The sequence below is a fragment of the Chelonia mydas genome, chromosome 3 (genome assembly GCF_015237465.2).
Source record: "Chelonia mydas isolate rCheMyd1 chromosome 3, rCheMyd1.pri.v2, whole genome shotgun sequence".
Classification (NCBI taxonomy): domain Eukaryota; kingdom Metazoa; phylum Chordata; order Testudines; family Cheloniidae; genus Chelonia; species Chelonia mydas.
The window spans coordinates 10,619,385-10,634,465 of NC_057851.1; the positions used below are offsets into that span (position 1 = coordinate 10,619,385).

The 15,081-nt window shown below is 46.0% G+C and overlaps 1 protein-coding gene across 2 annotated transcripts in view; it reads left to right on the forward strand.

Moving 5' to 3' along the window:
• TRAM2 (translocation associated membrane protein 2) overlaps positions 1-15,081 on the forward strand; it is a 53,507-nt gene that overhangs the window by 17,076 nt on the left and 21,350 nt on the right. For both annotated transcript variants that reach the window (XM_037893874.2, XM_037893873.1), the window contains one exon: positions 8,078-8,141. In XM_037893874.2, coding sequence (XP_037749802.1) covers positions 8,078-8,141 — 64 coding nt within the window. The remainder of the gene's footprint in view (positions 1-8,077; positions 8,142-15,081) is intronic.

Sequence of the window (15,081 nt, forward strand, 5' to 3'; positions counted from 1 at the left end):
GTGGGCAGTACAAGTGCTTTAGGACCAGAAAACTTTACAAAGCCCTGGTCCAGCGAATGGAAAGAAATACTTTTGTTCTTTGCTGTGTGTCCCTATTATGTAGCACAAGGTCTCTGAGCTATTCACTAAGGATTTGGATCGCAGGTGGGCTGGAATGCAGGAAACCTGAATTCTGTTCCCCACTCTGCCACTGACTCACTGTCTGACCATGGGCAAGTACCTCAGTTCCCCATCTGTAAAACGGAAATGATACAGGGCTCCTCTTTATAAATCTGAGACATACAGATTATGGTGCTGTGTACGGCATAAGATCACTAGCTATCATTGCTTAGTTATCATGTACGGCTTTTTAGAATACAACTAAAATGCAGCTACCTCTGGGGTGGAGGGTGGTTGTTGGGTAAACAATTGTCATGCTCAGTAGTTGTGTGGCAGAGAGGGGAATGTTTGGCCAAGACCGTGGGCAAATCCCTTTCTTGTGTTCAGTGCTATGAGACCTTTAATATCCCCACAGAGTCTTTGTTTTTTAAGGCCTTATCTGAAAGACACTGAGACAGATAGTTGCAGTGTTTCATAGATTACGGTCTTCTAAATGGCAGTTGCCAACCTTTATTAAATGCAGCTTCTGTCTATTTGTGTTGAAGCTCACAATGCACTAAGTCTGTCTTTTCTAAAGATCTGCACTTGCCTGCGTGGTATGGAATCTAGACGGCTCATGGGGGCGGGTGAAGAGAAATCCTGTGTTGCCACTTGCTTGGAAACATTAACGTGCCCAATGTTGCAGGTTTTAATTCTCTGATTTCAATACAGATGATTCAGCTTGTTATCACCAAGTCAAGTGTTGGCTGCTAACACTGCACTCTGCGGTGAAAGGGGTCTTTGCAAACAGTGAATTCCACCTCCCCAGCAAGGTAGGGTAAATACTCCAATTTGGTAGCTGAGGAAACTGATACACAGATTAAGTGACTTGCCCAAATTTACTTTGTCAGTAGCAAAGTTTTGACAATAGAAACCAGGAGTCCTCATTCCTCATGTCCTACTTTTACTAGTCATAATAATAGCTAATAATACCTAGCTCTTATACAGTGCTCTTCATTAATAGATCCCAACTCGACGTACAAAGCAGGTCAGTATGATTATCCCCATTTTACAGATGGGGAAACTGAGGCACGGGCATGTGACTAGGCCAAAGTCACCCAGCAAGCCAGTGGCAGAGCTGGGCAGAGCTCCTTGGTATCCTGAGTCCCAGTTCTTTGCTCCATCAACTAGACAGTACTGCCTTTACATTAAATGGCATCAGTGCTAGCTGATATTTATCATCTGAATTCTCTAATCACCTTTGTGTGTGTGTCTGTAATAACAATATATTTTACATCGTAAAAATTACTCTAGATATTTAATTACCTTCGTTGAGAAGGTTCCTGGCCTAGTGGATAGAGGGGAAGCTGTAGATATGATATATCTTGATTATAGTAACCCCTTTGGCACATGACATTCTCATAAGCAAACTAGGGAAATGTAGTCTAGATGAAATTACCATAAATTGAGTATAAGTTTGGTTGAAAAACTACTCAAAGAGTAGTTATCAATGGTTCCCTGTCAAACTGGGAGGACATATCTAGTGGGGTCCTTCCAGGGTCTGTCGTGGGTCTGCTACTATTCAGTATTAATGGCTTGGCGAATAGAGTGGAGAATAAGCTCACAAAATTTATGGATGACACCAAACTCGGAGAGGTTGCAAACACTTTGGAGGACAGGGTTAGAATTCAAAACATTGGATTCTTGATTCAGTCTTGATACATTGGAGAATTGGTCTGAAATCAGCAAGATGACATTCGGTAAAGATGAGTGCAATGTACTTCCCTTACGAAGGAAAAATCAAATGCATAGCCACAAAACAGGAAATAACTGGCTAGGTGGTAGTACTGCTGAAAACGACCTGGGGGTTGTAATTAGGCTTGGCAGAGTACGATTTTTATTTATTTTTAAAATAAATTTGGTGGATAATATTGATGCTTATTTTTAAGCATTTCTTCTATTATTGATTTAAATTTTCACAGGTGCAGGGAATTATTGGGGGGTGTCAGATAATCATTTAATGACAATAGACATTAAGATTCAAAAAGTAAAAACCTTATAACCACTAAAACACAAACTGTCAGCATCATGTGTCAAAATACGGAAAGTAAATATCCTTAAATCAAGCTCTAATACAGTTTCAAACAGCATTTTTCTTACTCTGCCTATATGTAAATTTCTGTTCTCATTGATAGAAGTATTTTCCCATCTGTTTGTGTAGTAAAATCAACATTTACTGAAACTTACCGGTAAAAATCCAACCCTTCCAAGCACCGGTATAGTGGATCACAAATTGAATGAATCAACAATGTGATGCAGTTGAGAAAAAGACTGATATAAACAGGAGTTTCATATGTAAGACATGGGACGTAATTGTCCCTTTCCACTTGGTACTGTGTCAAGTTCTGGGCACCACACTTTAGGGAGGATGTAGACAAATTACAGAGAGTCTAGAGGAGATCAACAAAAATGATAAAGAGGTTTAGAAAACCTCACCTATGAGGAAAGGTTAAACAAACTGGGCATGTTTAGTCTTGAGAAAAAAAAGTCCTGGGTGGGACCTGATAACAATCTTCAAATCTGTTAAGGGCTGTTCTCAAGAGGACAGTGATCAGTAGTTCTCCATGTCCCCCAAGGGTTGGACAAGAAGTAATGGGCTTAATCTGCAACAAGAGAGATTTAGGTTAGATATTAGGGAAAACTTTCTAACTCTAAGGATACTGAAGTATGGAATAGGCTTCCAAGAGAGGTTGTGGAATCGCCGTCTTTGGAGGTTTTTAAGGACAGGTTAAACTTGTCCGGGATGGTCTAGGTCAGTGGTTCTAAAACTTTTCTTTTCGTGGATCACTTGAAAATTGCTGAGGGTTTCGACACGATCTTTCCAAATGTTGTTCATACCGTTAGCTAACAATTGTAAAGCGCTTTGGATAAAAGCGCTATAAAAAAAATTAACGTTTTTTTTGTCCTACAATTAAAAGCACACAACTCCTATTTTAATATCAGTAGTCTTACCTTTCTAATGTGATGGATGTGCCCTCTCTCCCCTGCCGTGGCAACCCCCAAGCTGGGACTGGGAAGGAGGGGGTCTCTCTCCCGCCACAGCAGCCATGGAGCAGAGGCTGGAAAGAAGGGCCGTCTCTCCCTGGCAGCCGCAGCCCTGGAGCTGGGGAAAGTCGCCTCTTTCTCTGGCCGCCGCAGCTCTGCGTGTCCCAAATTCCCCCCACCCTCTCTTCTCACATCACTGCCTCTCCCACCTACCCCCATTCCTCCCAAGGCCACCAGCTCACCTTACATGTGCGTCTTCTCCAGAGTCCAGGCATTTAATTAGTGGAGCCGTGCCTGCGCGGGCTCCATTGATTAGGTGGGTGGCCCTTCATTCTCTCACGTGTGGCTGCCCAGGCGCGCACCTTAGAGCAGGGGCAGGCAAACTTTTTGGCTTGAGGGCCACATCGGGTTTCTGAAATTGTACAGAGGGCCAGTTAGGGGAGGCTGCTGGGCAGGGGGAACAGCAGGGGAGGGGTCAGGGGCTAGCCTCCCAGTCCAGGAGCTCAGGGGCTGGGCAGGAGGGTCCCGCAGGCCGGGTGTGGCCCGTGGACCGTAGTTTGCCCACCTCTGCCTTAGAGGGAACTATCCGCAGGCCACAATTTGAGAACCTCTGGTCTAAGTATACTTTATCCTGCCTCAGTGCAAGGGACAGGTACAGTCCAGTATGGCCTCTTGAGGTCCTTTCCAGCCCTACATTTCTATGATTCTGTATATAAAGTAGCCTCCCCAGAGACGACACAATGCTCCCACACACTTGTATTTCCCTTCTTCTAAGCAACTTTGCGCTGTCATTTTCTCTTGTTTGTTCTTAATTTAGGTATGCCTATATTGGATCAGACCCAGTCTGTCTAGGTCTGTATTCTGTCTCAGACAGTGTCCAGTACTAGGTGATTCAAAGAAAGGTAAAATAAACTGTGATTATGAGCTAGCCTGCCTCCCAAGGAAAATTTCTTCCTGACCTCTATTAGTCATAGCTCAAAGTGTGAGGTTTTATATCCCTTTATATCCTGTTGGAAGAAAACGTAAAATCATCACTAATAAAGTTTGCAGATGCTGCAGAAATTGAGGCTGTGGTATAGGATGAGGCTAGATCACTTGGTAACCTCGGTGCAAGCAAATAATATCTATTGTAATACAGCAAAATATACCCCTACGAGCAAAGAATGTAGGCCATGCTTACAGGATGGGGACGCTGTCCTGGGAGGCAGTGACTCTGAGAAAGACTTGAGAGTCATGGTGGATAATCGGCTGAACATGAGCTCCCAGTGCAACACAGTGGCCCAAAGGGCTAATGTGATCGGGAGATGCGTAAACAGGGGAATCTTCAATAGGAGAGGAGAAGTTATTTTACTCTGTATTTGGCACTGGTGCAACAGTTGCTGGAATATTGTGCCCAGTTCTGGTAGCCACAAGTCAAGAAGACCACAGAATAAGGATGTTGATAAATTGGAGAGGGTTCAGAGAAGAGCCATGAGAATGATTAAAGGTTTAGAAAACATGTCTTATAATGACAGACTCAAGGAGCTCAATCTATTTAGTTTAACAAAGAGAAAGTTTAGGCGTGACTTGATCGCAGTCTATAAATACCTACATGGAGAACAAATATTTGACAATGAGCTCTTCAGGTTAGCAGAGAAAGGTACAACTCAGTCCAGTGGCTGGGTGTTGAAGCTAGATAAATTGAGACTGGAAAGATGTAAATTTTTGACAGTGAAAGGAATTAACCATTGGAACATCTTACCCAGGGTCATGGTGGATTCTCCATCACTGGCGATTTTTAAAAGGTTGTAAGCTCTTTGGGGTATGGTATTTATCTATCTGTATGGTATTTATGGTCATGCAGGGACTGGACTAGATGACCTCTCAAGGTCCCTTCCAGTCCCATGATTCTATGCCTATCTATGGTATTATAGTGGCAATCGTGTGTGGTTTGCAGTAACACTTTGTTACTCTTAACCTTTTATGTGCAGTGCATCCGATGAAGTGAGCTGTAGCTCACGAAAGCTTATGCTCAAATAAATTTGTTGGGCTCTAAGGTGCCACAAGTCCTCCTTTTCTTTTTGCTGATATAGACTAACACGGCTGCTACTCTGAAACCTGTCATTCTTCTCATTAGTAGCTCAGTCACCCAAGACTGAAATTCCTGCCTTAACCGCTCAGTACCTCAGTTTCCCTACCTCCACAGAGGTGATGTGCAGCTTGAGTCTCTGAAGTAGTTAGAGACTCTCAGATGGAAGCTGGTAAATCAAGTGTATATTTCTAATCAAATCCACCTTCAAATGAGGCCTGTTGAATTGCCATGATCGCTGCCCAGGTAGCCTGCTTGCACCCCATTGCAGGCTTTACTGTCATCTATGCAATGCATGGAAGGCACAAAGCTCTTGAAGTGGCCAGTGTTGCTGTTAATTGGCTGGCCCTGGAGTCAGGATAGAGCCTGGGGTGTCGGCTCTGTCTCTGTCTTAGGTGCTGTTATTCTAGAGCTCGGGAATCGTTTGATTTAATGCTGCCTGCTCCCAGGCATGCCCACCTTTGGGGCTCAGTTGAGCGTTGGTGGCCCACGCTTGGCTATGGGAGCATGCACTTCAGGACCTGCTCCCTTCCAACTCGCTCAGCGTCGGGTTTCTGGTATTGTTTTTGGCTCTGTTTCCTGGGGCGCGACACAGGGAGTCCTGTCTCGCTCCGCGTCGCAGCCGCATCTCCCACTTGGTCTGTCGTCCGCTTGGACCCTGCTAGCCAGGGGGCAGATGGATCCATTTCGTGACCAAACGCCAATGAAAATGCAGACTTGGCTTTTGGTTCCAGATGGCTTGGTTGCCTTGTTCCCGACCTTTCCCCAGCCCAGCAGCTGTCCTCCTGTGTCTGCCTCAGCAGCGTGGGCTGGAGTCCCAGAGAGCATGTTAGCGATCAGATCTCCTGCTCCTGCAATGAGGAACTGGAAACTAATACTTGCCTTCTTCTCCTTCCCGCCCCCGCCCCCCCATGGACTTCACACTCACCTCTACTGCCATGGTAACCCCTCCCCACCTGAGCTCCCAGTGCAAACCTCCTCGTTTCTGGTTCTGGGCCCAAGGGTCAGACTGAGACCCAGCAGCAGCGTGAAGTTCAGACCCAGGGATGTGGCTTCCCAATCCCAGCCTTCCAAAGTTCGGGCCTTTCTCCCCGCACTGGGCAGCCCTTGCTCATCCGCAGCCTCCTGAACCCCAGAAGGCTCTTAGAGTAGCCAGCTCGCCAAGGACTGAACACACACTGGATTTCAAGGAGTAAAGAGACCATGCACGGATGCTGGATGGACACTTAGGCTTACCATGCACAATACAGACATGTGATTTTGAAAAATCGTAGCCCTGGTATCCTTGAGGTTTTGTGAGCAGGATAGAATTAACCCTGAGATGCTTTCCAGGCCCTCAGCCCAAACCATGGATTTTACAGTATGTATCTATAGATGTGTGCCATCTGCAACAGCTTCAATTTGATTCCCAAAGCTGCTTTTCCTCCCCACCCAAGGAGTCTTAACAAGCATCTGCCACTCTCCTCCGTGGTTCTGACATGGCTAATCCCTGTGTCTGTCACCAGTGGGAGGGATTACTGTAAAGAACTGCTGGCTAAATCTGTTTACAATCTACAGAGCTTTGCACCCATCACAGGGCTGAGGTTATTCTGGGGAGCCGGGGCATTCGTTTGTGAGCCAAAGCTAGTTAATGTACTATGCTGATGTCCCTGCCTGGACGCTACGAGCCGCTTAAAACCAAATTGTTTTCAAAGTCAAACACTATAATGCTTTAGCCCTCTGTGGTTCCTCTCCTTTTTAAGAGCAAGAGGCTGGGTGAGTGAGGGCTTGTCCCTCAGCCTAATGTATTGCTCAGTCCTTTGGGGGATTTGTCACGCTATGACTAGAAATCCTGGCTCTGCCTTACAAGGCTGTATGTAAAGCATCCTTAGATTGAACTGATCTTGCGTGATCACAACGTGCAAGGATGGATGGAGCATGCTTCATCCTGAAGGACTTGGGAGCACTTCACAAACGGACAGACCAGGCACATTAGGGCTCAGGGCGTCATTCCGTCCTGATCACTAGTCGTCACAACCTGTCTGTAAGTCTGTCCCCTCCCTGCGCTTTCCAGTGGAGTGCTTTGTTTCTTGGTCAGGCTGTTGGCATGGGCTGCTCCATGGTTAAGTTTAAATCCAGTCTAACTTCCCTCCATGATATGACATCATGACTAGAACGTAGTCCTCTCTACCCCTTTGCTGTTTCCCTTTTAAGCTTCGTCTTTTGCAGCAAGGTGAAGGCCCCAAAGAAACAGCTGATGCTGCCTGTTTACCCCCAGAAGTGGTGCAGCGGGGCAGCGTAATCTCCTCTCCCCAGGCTGCCCTGCCGGTCTGCCTCAACCCTGATTTTAAGGGATCTGCTCTAGGCGGTGAGCTGCGATGATTAACAGGGGAGCTAATAGTGGTAACGGACTACACCTGCAAACTGGATTGGACTGAAAGTACCAGCCTTACCCAAGACACCAGCAAATTGTAGTCTCCAGCCACCTAGTCTCATAAATCAGTTTAGACTGTTGGCTGAACAGTGAGCGGAGGATCTGGACTTAACCAGCATGCACTGCAGTGTGATTGGGGATGGGACATGTGACCCAGGGGGAAAGAGGTTGCGGACAAGACTGGACTTTGTGTCCTGCACAGAGTTCCTTGTGATTGGTTGCTGAGCAGTCGGCTTTGTGGAGCAAAGGCAGCTGGCTTGGAAGAGGCAGAGGGATACAAACAGACGTAGCTGGCTCTAAACAGGGAACCCTTTGCCATGAGCCATGCAGAGCTGGGATTTCAGTGGGGGACGGTTCCAGCAGGGTGGATTGTTCTGGCTGGGATATGGGTGGTGGTGGGAATCTGTATCTGGTTCATTGAAAATATTGTGATTCATTTTAACCAGGTGTGTGGTTTTTTTTGTCTTTAACAGGCGACAGCCAAGACTGCCTTCCTGTTCATCTTACCTCAGTATAACATTAGCGTGCCTACAGCAGGTAAGAGCATCCACACCAAAGCAGCAGCCCTGCATACAAATCCTCCACAGGATCTCAGCAGACTGTGCCACTCACCCTCATTGCTAAGCATCCCCGGCTGAATGGGTCTCACATTCCACAGCGTACATGAAACGGGGGATTTTCTCATAGTAGAAAGCTACTTTAAAAAAACTATGCTAGCAGTTAGGGAATAGCTCAGTTACTGTTTATCTGGGCTGTTAATCCTCATGCGTCAGGGCATAAACTTCCCACTAGCTGGGGTCAGGAAGAAAATTTCCTTAATGACACATAGTTATTGTAATGCTTCTTCCATCTCTCTCCCACAAAACCACTTGGCCAAACCAATCGGGGCACTTCACAGCATAATCCTCCCAAACTGTCTTAACGTTCAGACAAAAAATAATATGCACAGGGTGTTTTTTGTCTGCTAAGGAGCATTTGGTTGAGACACCGTGTTGGACTGCATGGGCTATTGGCAATTCCTACAGCTTTAAATTCATGATGTAGTTAGTTGTTGTGAGGAAAGAAAAAGAAAGGAAACAAGATCACTGAAAACCAGGATTGTGTAAATGAAGTCAGATGTGAGTGCCCCAGTAAAATCAATGCAGCACAATCTACCATGCTCTGTTCAGATATACAGTAAATGCCAGTCCTTTTCGCCAAAGAGCTTGCAGTTTGTATTCATCCTAGCTGCTGGAGATGGAAAAGATCTGTTAGGCTGTCTTGCTTGTCTCTTACACAGAGCTGTCCTACAATATCTCTTCCAGTGCTCTGTCCAGTCTCGCTTTCATTGTCCTAAGTAATGACCCATCTGCTATGTTCTCTGGGAGACTAGGTTTAAGCGTTTGCTATATGTAGCTTGGTTAAGTGATGCCTGAGGGGATGAGTGTGTGGTGCGTGACAATCTGCAGATATTTAAAGTGTGTAAATGCCAAGGAAGGAAAGGAGTCGTTGGAATTAAGGGCTGGTCTGCACTGAAATGTTACATCTGCATAGCTATCACTCTGGGGGCAGGCGGGGGAGAATTTGAAAAACTCACACCTCTAAGAGATTAAGTTAATTTAATCTAACACCCGTGTAGACAGCACTAGGAAGAATTCTTCTACCAGTCTAGCTACCACCTCTCCAGGAGGTGGATTAACTAGAGCGATGGGCGAATCCCTCCCTGTCACTGTAGTTGGTGTCTACACGGAAATGTTACAGCTGTGTTACTGTAGCATTTGGAGTGAAGACATAGCCTAATAGTGTGGGGTGCAACTAGGGCTAATGAGATGAAAGGGCAACGTTTCTGATCCTAACATTAATGTTTAGGCTAGAAGGGACCACTCTGATCATCTCGTTTGACCCGTGTAGCACAGGCCAGAGAATTCCACCCAGTGAATACTGCAGTGGAGTGAATTCTATGAACCTATGAAATAATCTCCCAAGGGAAGTGGTGGAAGCCCCGACATTTGGAACATGTAAAAACAGGACAAACCATTGGGTATAATAGGGAACAGCCCAGCACTGGCAACAGGGAGATGGAGTAGCTAGCCTAACAGGGACCCTTCCATCTCTGACCCAATTGGTCTGTAGTGCAGTAGAATGCACTTGTAGGAAACTTATGTTACTAGCTTCAATTTTTCTTGGCTCAGCTTCATCTCCATCTCGAGGTGAAGACACTGTCACACTAGCTGCTCATAACATACCCTAATTAATTTACTCAGAGGTACCTTCTCCTGCAGTTAGCAAAAGAACAATTACAGGTAGAAAGGTCTGTGAAATACTTTAAAGAAAGGAGATGGGATGGTCCAACTATAGTGTCAAGTAATGAAACTGCTAAAAACCTCACAAACCCTGCAACATTTATTATAGGAACATAGGAATTGCCAGACTGGTTCAGACCCAAGCTCCATGGAGCCCAGTATCCTGTCTCTGGCAGTGGCCAGCACCAGAGTCCTCAGAGGAAGGTGTAAGAACCATGCAATGGGCAGATGTGGATTATTCCAGTTCACACACAGGTTTTGTCCCTATCCTTGAGGGCTAATATCCTTTACAAAATGTTCGTTGTCTTTAATTAGAACTCTGGATATTCTTGTTATAAAGATAAATGTCCAGCACTTTGAATCTTGCGAAGTTCTTGGCCTCAACGGTTTCCTGTGGCAATGAGTTCCACAGCTTAAGTTTTACATGAACTAGTATTTCCTGTTGTTGTTTTTGAAATTGCCACCTTTCAGTTTCATTGCATGTCCCCTGATTCTTGTGTTATGAGGCAGGGAGAGTAGATGCTCCCAATCCACCTTCTTTAGACCAGTAATTATTTTATCTTTTTTATCAGGACTCTGCTTATTCATCTGTAATGTATCAATCCCTTCCTAGGAGAGTTTTTCAAGGCTCTTGATCATTATCATAACTCTTCTCTCAGCCCCCTTCACTTCTTCGGTACTTATTTTAATAACTTTAAATGAGATCAGATACCATAAGTAGCTGGGATTATACATACTCCATATTTAAAATGTGACTCACGCTGTCTGGAGTAGCTCACAACTGTGAGTGCCAATCTCAGGTCAGACTGTCAGAAAACAGGGTAGACACCCCAAACTGGTGGTATATTCTATAATTAGATTTTTACCAAGCCAGTAACAATTGTGAACTTCTGGATCACTATATCAGCCTTACCATGGCATCTCAAGCAGTTCCCTTAGGGTCTCCAGCCAATTTTGCCACTCAGACAAACTGGACTTTGTGATAACGGTCCCTTATACCAAATAGCTCTTGACATTATGTTACTCCCAACCTCAAAGGGTCAGTCACTTACACCAGTCTGTATCTCACACCAAAGATCGCTCTGGTAGCCAATTTTTCTAGTAAAGTAACTAAAGGTTTTTTTTTAGCTAAGAAAGGCAATGAGAGTTACTTAGAGGTTAAAACAGGTAAAATACATTAACAGGTGAGTCATAGTTTGTAAGTCCAAATGATAGCAGAGATGTAGTGATCTGCGCGTTTTCCATACCTCTCTCAGGGTTACCCAAAATAACTTTGGGGATCTCTGTCTTGCTTCTGGAGTACTCCCCTGTGAGTGTCCAAACAATCCAGAGCTACAGGCTCGATCCCTAGATCCATCTTTACAGCTGGTTTCTGTGGAAAGCAATCTGGCAAGTGTTTTCATCAAAGCATGGGCTCTCTCTTTGTGGACTAAATACAAACTGAGCTTGAGACTTTCCATTGTCAAACACAAGGAACCGTGCTTTGATGTTAGCAGTCTTTTACATTTCCAAGGCTTCAATCTTGTGTGATGGTTAAACCTAACGTAAACACAATGTGATAGCCAGAAACAATCCTTCATTAGTTTTCATGAAGTTTACACATCCAGTACATTCACATTTTAACTAGCGCACGCTTTAATCTAGGATTACCTAATTACCAGGTATACATAGTGTAAAGTGATAGTAGACGACAGGTTATAGGTAAGTGAAGACAATAATATTAACAGTTCTTTGATATTCACCCACAAGTGAACTGGTCCATGGCTTTGATCTGAGCTGGCCTGTCAGTGTCAAAGTGACCTTGTCCACTTTTGTTAGGCCTCAAACACCAAATATGGCTTATTTAAAATGAGTCCTGCCTGTTTAAAAGATTAGGCCCCACTGTTTAAAAGTACTTAAGCGTTGCTGTTCTCAGCATCACGATGCCTATCTGGTTTAGGAGCCTAAATCTTATTTTCAGAAGGGATTTAGGCACTTAAGAGTCTAATCACATCAACTGCTTTCAGAATCCCCATAGGTGCATATCTGCATCTTTAGGAACCTAAATCCCTTTGGAAAATTTCCCCTAAATGTTCATTAAAGATACACAGATTAAAGCTGACAGTACAAACTATTTTAGAACATAAAAACCTAAGAATGCCCATAATGGGTCAGACCAATGGTCCATCTAGCCCAGTATCCTGTCTTCCGACAGTGGCCAGTGCCAGGTGCTTCAAAAGGAAAGAAAAAAACAGGACAATTATCAACTGATCCAGTCCCTGTCATCCAGTCCCAGTATCTGGCAGTCAGAGGCTTAGGGACGCCCAGAGCCATGGGGTTCCATCCAGTGATGAGCTGCCAAAGTCTTAACAACCGGTTCACTATAAAAAGTTCTGATTTAAGGGATGTGCCCCAGTATGTATTTTTTGTACTAACAGGGTTGCCATACGTCTGTATTTTCCGGACGGCGATTTAAGAACCAAAAAGCCTGACCTGTCTGGGAAAATACGGGTGTGTGTTAACCCTGCCTAAAGTTCTTTTTTAAAAAGATGATCCTGAACTAGAAATGAGCTCCGTTTCACATGTGTGAGTCCCCGCCACTCCCTGGGGGTGTGCTAGGGTGACCAGATGTCCCGATTTTATAGGGACAGTCCCGGTTTTGGGGTCTTTTTCTTTTATAGGCTCCTATTACTCCCCCACCCCCGTCCTGATTTTTCACACTTGCTGTCTGGTCACCCTAGGGTGTGCACATGTGTGGATCCCAGCTGCTCCCTGCCCCCCTCATTGAAGCAGGTGTGCCCTGGGAACTGCAGGGTACCAGTGGACGTGAGGCCAGCTGCAGACAGGGGCGTGAGGCAGGGCTAGCTGGAGGCAGGGGGTGCAGGGCTGGCTGCAGGTAGGGTAGGGGGTGCGGAGTTGTCTGGAGACAGGAGGGTGCGGGGTTGGCTGGAGGCAAGGGGGCGTGGGGCTTGCTGGAGACGGGGCTGGCTGCAGGCAGGGCAGGGGGTGCGTGCGGCAGGGGCTGGCTGCAGGCAGGGGGTGCAGGGGTGGCTGGAGACAGGGTAGGGGCTGACTGGAGGTAGGGGCTGGCTGCAGGCAGGGCAGAGGGGTGCAGGGCTGGCTGGAGACGGGCAGGGCAGGGGGTATGGCAGGGGCTGGCTGCGGGCAGGGCAGGGGGTGCTCCTGAGGAGAGCAGCAGGACGCAGCCCAGGCCCAGCAGAGCAGCCGGTGACCCATCAGGCAGCAGCGGGAGCCCCAGGGTCAGGGGAGCAGCAGCAGCCCAGAGCCAGACGGCAGCCCACATGGCTTCTGCAGTGCAGTGCCCCCAGCGGCCGGAGCCCATCAAAGCCTCAGCGCCCCCTGCAGGGAAGCGGGTTAACAACTAGTTCTAAAACTGCTTCAAAATTGAATAACTGGTTCGCACGAACCGGTGGGAACCAGCTTCAGCTCACCACTGGTTCCATCCCTGACCAATCTGGGTAGTAACCTTTGATTGACCTATCTTCCGTAAACTTCTCTAATTCTTTTGGCCTTCACAACATCCCCCAGCAATGAGTTCCACAGGTTGATCATGCGTTGCCTGAAGAAGTACTTCCTTTTGTTTGTTTTAAACCTTCCGGCTATTAATTTCATTGGGTGACCCCTCGGTCTTGTATTATGTGAAGGGATAAATAACGCTGCTTTACTCACATTCTCCACGCAATTCATGATTTCATAGAGCTCAATCATATCGCTTCTTAGTCGTCTCTTTTCCAAGCTGAACGGTCCTAGTCTTTTTAGTCTCTCCTCAAACGGAAGCTGTTTCACATTCTTTATCATTTTTGTCGCCCTTCTCTGTATCTTTTCAATTTCTAATATATCTTTTTTGAGATGAGGTGACCAGAACTGCACACAGTATTCAAGGTGTGGGTGTACCATGGATTTATGTAGTGGCATGATATTTACTGTCGTCTTATCTATCCCTTGCCTAATAGTGCCTAACATTGTTAGCTTTTTTGACTGCCACTGCACATTGAGTGGATTTTTTCAGAGAACTAATCACAATGACTACTATGGATGTCCTGGACTTTAATCTCTTACCTAGCAGCTTAAATTTGGGTGCTAGGACTTCTCTCCTATCCCTCCCTATGTCATTGGTACCTACATGTACCATGACCACTGGCTTTTCCTGAGCACTGCACATAAGCCTGTCTAGATGGCTTGAGAAATTTGCAGCCTTTGCACCCAGCAGGCATGTCACCATGCAGTTCTCCCAGTCATCACAAACCCAACTATCTATATTTCTCATGATTGAATTGCCCGTTATTATTACATGTCTCTTCCTCAGAACTGGGGTCCCTTCCTCAGGAGGGGTATCCTCAGCGGGAGAGGACACCATTACAGCATTTGGAGGTTGGGTTACCACTATGGGATCATTTTCTTCCACTCCAGCTTGATGTTCTCCTTCCCCGCGACTTTCATCCTCCTCAACAGCACAGAGGCTGTCATACTGGACGCGTGACCACTCTGACTGTGTCCCAGAAAGTGTCCCCTATGTACCTCTCTGTCTCGCTTAGCTCCTCCAGTGCATCCACTCTGGTCTCCAGAGCCCATACTTGGTCTCTGAAGGCCAGGAGCTCCTTGTCCTGAATGCACAAATACGCCACCTGCCCTCAAGTCAGGTAATCATGCATTCAGTGCAATCAACTGGATAGTCTTCGCTTTGCTGCTGGACTTCTGCCTGCTTTCTTTTTACTCCTGCAGCTTTTTTGGGGTGGGGGGTTGTTTATTAGCCTCAGAATATTAGGTGTGACTCTGGCTCTCATGCTGCCTTTCTCAACTCCCTTGCAAAAATTCCATTAGCTGCTGCTGTTTGCTAGCTCCTCTGCTCACTTAGGAGCTGGCTTTTTAAACCTCCTGCTCTTCCTGAGTAGCCCTGCCTCCTGGTTAAAGGATCCTTGCACAGATATTAAGAGGGGATGGAAACACTCAACACAAGCTACTACAGTAGAGTTAAGGCAGTTTAGCGTAGGGCTCATCTACCTGGAGAAGCTATTGTGGGAGAAGCTGGGATGTGAATTTAAAGTGCAATGGCTATTGTGCACTAGCCCACATGTGGACATTTTTATTCCACATCAAGGGTGTGTGTCTACCGTGAAGCTGGAGGCATAATTTCCAGCTCGGATAGACATACACACACTAATTTTGACCAAGCTAGTGCACGCTCAGAAGAGTGG